The sequence below is a fragment of the Pollachius pollachius genome, assembly GCF_949987615.1.
Source record: "Pollachius pollachius genome assembly, chromosome: 2".
NCBI lineage: Eukaryota > Metazoa > Chordata > Actinopteri > Gadiformes > Gadidae > Pollachius > Pollachius pollachius.
This window is the reverse complement of record NC_136935.1, coordinates 44,362,775-44,365,477: the sequence shown is the minus strand read 5'-3', so window position 1 is coordinate 44,365,477 and position 2,703 is coordinate 44,362,775. Positions and strand designations below refer to the sequence as shown.

Sequence of the window (2,703 nt, the reverse complement as noted above, 5' to 3'; positions counted from 1 at the left end):
CAATTATTAACATAATTAGGCGCTACACCTAACGTTGTGCGCTCCTGTGCAGACAGCAAAACAAAACCGTGTGTGTTGTTGTCGAGAACACGACCACCGCTCCTGCCAATCAGTGAGCCAAAGGAAGGAAATTTTGTGGTGACGTGAATGGCCACGGAGCTACGACAGCGTATAAAGACATCGCAAAGACCACATCAACCACTGGGAGGATAGGCTCGAGCAGGTCTCTCTTGGATCGACCCGCTGGTCTGAGCGAGCTGTCGACGCCGTAGGATTTGATGAATTCACCACTACATACAAAACCATGGAGCTAAACAGCATGCCCCCTGTTTTACAGTCCAAAATGGCAATCTCGCCCCAGTCCAGCCGCTCGACCGTCGATCGAGCAGGCTCTTCAAAAGTTGTTCTTGCGTACAGGAACGCGTCGCAGCATTTGTGCTCGAGTGGAATAAAAGCAGGGATGGGTATGCTGAAACTGGCGACGTTGCAATGGAAACAAAGTAAGACGCGATCTGAGGCAAACGTGAAGCAGGTGTCCTCGCCATCCAGCAGGAATACCTGCAAAAATTCCCCGCTGGATCAATTGGCAGCTTTAGTGGTTAATGGTCAAACCCGCCTGAGTCAGCTCGGACAGGAGCCCTGCCAAGATACGTCCAGGAAACACCAGAACTGTAAGCGCATCGTGGTGCTCGGCGCTCCGCGGGTCGGAAAGACCTCGATTCTCAGAAGGTACCTCCGGGATGGATTTGTGGAAGAGTACAAGCCGACTTCTGAAGACTTTCATAGAAAGCTTTTCCGTATCCGCGGAGAGACATATCAAATTGACATCCTGGATGCGTCTGGAGAAAGAAGCTTTCCAGCCAAACGGCGCCTCTCCATTCTAACTGGTGCGTAATCTCTGCGTAATTGCGGTTGCAAATAGATGTATTTGCAATTGTTAAATCCAATGTAGTTTCGAGAATTACACATATACATGTAAAATAAATAGCTAATGTTAATGTCATTATTTCCGCAGGTGACGTTTTCTTGCTAGTATTCAGTCTGGACGACCGGAGCTCATTCGAGGAGGTGTGCGCCTTGCGGACAGAGATCCTGGAAGCAAAGACCAAACTAAACCAAATATCTGTGCCGGGTCAGTGGTGCGCCACTGTTCCATTCGTGGTGTGCGCCAACAAGATGGATCTACCGCTGTCGGAGAGAGCTATACCGCAAACAGACTTGATGCAAACGCTTGGCGAGGACTGTGCGTACTTTGAAACCTCTGCCAAGGAAAGTACTAACCTAGACAAAGTATTCGAGGCCTTGGCGAAGCAAGGGGGCTTGCCTGCTGAAACCGGCCCATCGCAGCACCGCAAAGTCTCTCTGCGTTCGTACCAGGCAATGTGCACGGACCGCGTGCACGGCAGAAGGAGCCAGGCGCCCCGCAGCGATGACGCGTGCGGTGCACTGCATCCACTAGCGCGACGGCCGAGTTTCAGCACAGATCTTCGTCAAATCATGGGACCTCATCAGCCACAAAAGCCTTGTAAAAATTTTGAGAAGTGTAAGATTCAATAAGAAACACATATCGATAACCGTTGCGGTGCTTCAACAGCCTATTCCTGGTGGTCTTAATAGTAAAACATCATTATGTCAAGGTCTCTTTTACATGTGCTGTGGACTATACGTGGCTGTTGGCTGAGAATTTGCCGTTATTTATTAATATTATCCAGTGAGTTGATTATTTGTTATTATTCGTCTCTCCCTTTGTTTTTTGTGTGTGTTGGCCAACTCTATTTATTTCATGTTGTCAAGTGGTATGCATTCAGAGATACGAATAAATGCTATAGAAACTGGAATTACAATTGTTGATGTTGTTTTTATTAAGACTGATTGTATAAAACATATACAAAAGGATGATTCAACAATACACAAAAATCGATGTGTTTGGTTAGTTTTTGCATGAAGGCAGGTTTGAGGTTTACAATCGCCAAACACTGTCAACTGACAAACTCAACTTAGCCGTATAGTTAATAATGATTCTTCCCCGCAGTGGGAGAACGTAACTCTCAAAGATGTTTATAAAAGTTATAAAGAGGGTTGTTATTGCAGACAGCCAAAGACTAACATCACTTTAGAGTCTGTTACGTTTCCATGGAGACGTCTTTTCAATTCATATAATGACATGAAATCACAAGAATGAAGAAGAAAACAAACCAATCATGGGTTTCTTATTGTGTGGAAAAGCTGACAGCTGAGTAATTTCAATGAAGAAGAAAAAGGTGCTTGGATTTCGTGATTATATCCCCTTTTCTCCACTGGTGCACAGGAGTCCATCTTGTCCAGGAAAGACGATCACAAGGATGGGTTAGGCTATAGCTCTCTCTTTTCTGTCTCCTTCTCAATTTTTCATTTCTTTCAACACAACAGAAAGTGCCCTCACTTCGCTCTGGGTTCACGTGAGGAAGGGCTCAATTGTGCCGTTGCAATTTTCTTCAGTTCAACATTAAGCCTCCACCATTTTTCAGCATGTGCACTGGCCTTGGGTTTTGTGTGAGTGCTCAACAAACTGTATGCCAAGGTTTTTATAATTCTACCAAGTTCACCATTCATAGAGGTTCCCCTCACACACAAGCAGAAAAATAGTAAAATAAAGTCACTCACAAGATATCACTAGTTCTTTATATCTATCGGGGTATGTTTCAAAATGTGCTGAAAGTGCAA

At 45.2% G+C, this 2,703-nt stretch overlaps 1 protein-coding gene across 1 annotated transcript; it reads left to right on the top strand.

Annotated features, from left to right (window-relative positions):
• Positions 1 to 304: 304 nt before the first annotated feature.
• Positions 305 to 1,557, top strand: rasd2b (RASD family member 2b; the record flags this gene model as incomplete). Its single annotated transcript, XM_079758848.1, has 2 exons — positions 305 to 887; positions 1,016 to 1,557. The coding sequence occupies 2 exons, from the start codon at positions 305 to 307 to the stop codon at positions 1,555 to 1,557; spliced, it is 1,125 nt and encodes a 374-aa protein (XP_079614974.1).
• Between the last annotated feature and the right edge of the window lie 1,146 nt (positions 1,558 to 2,703).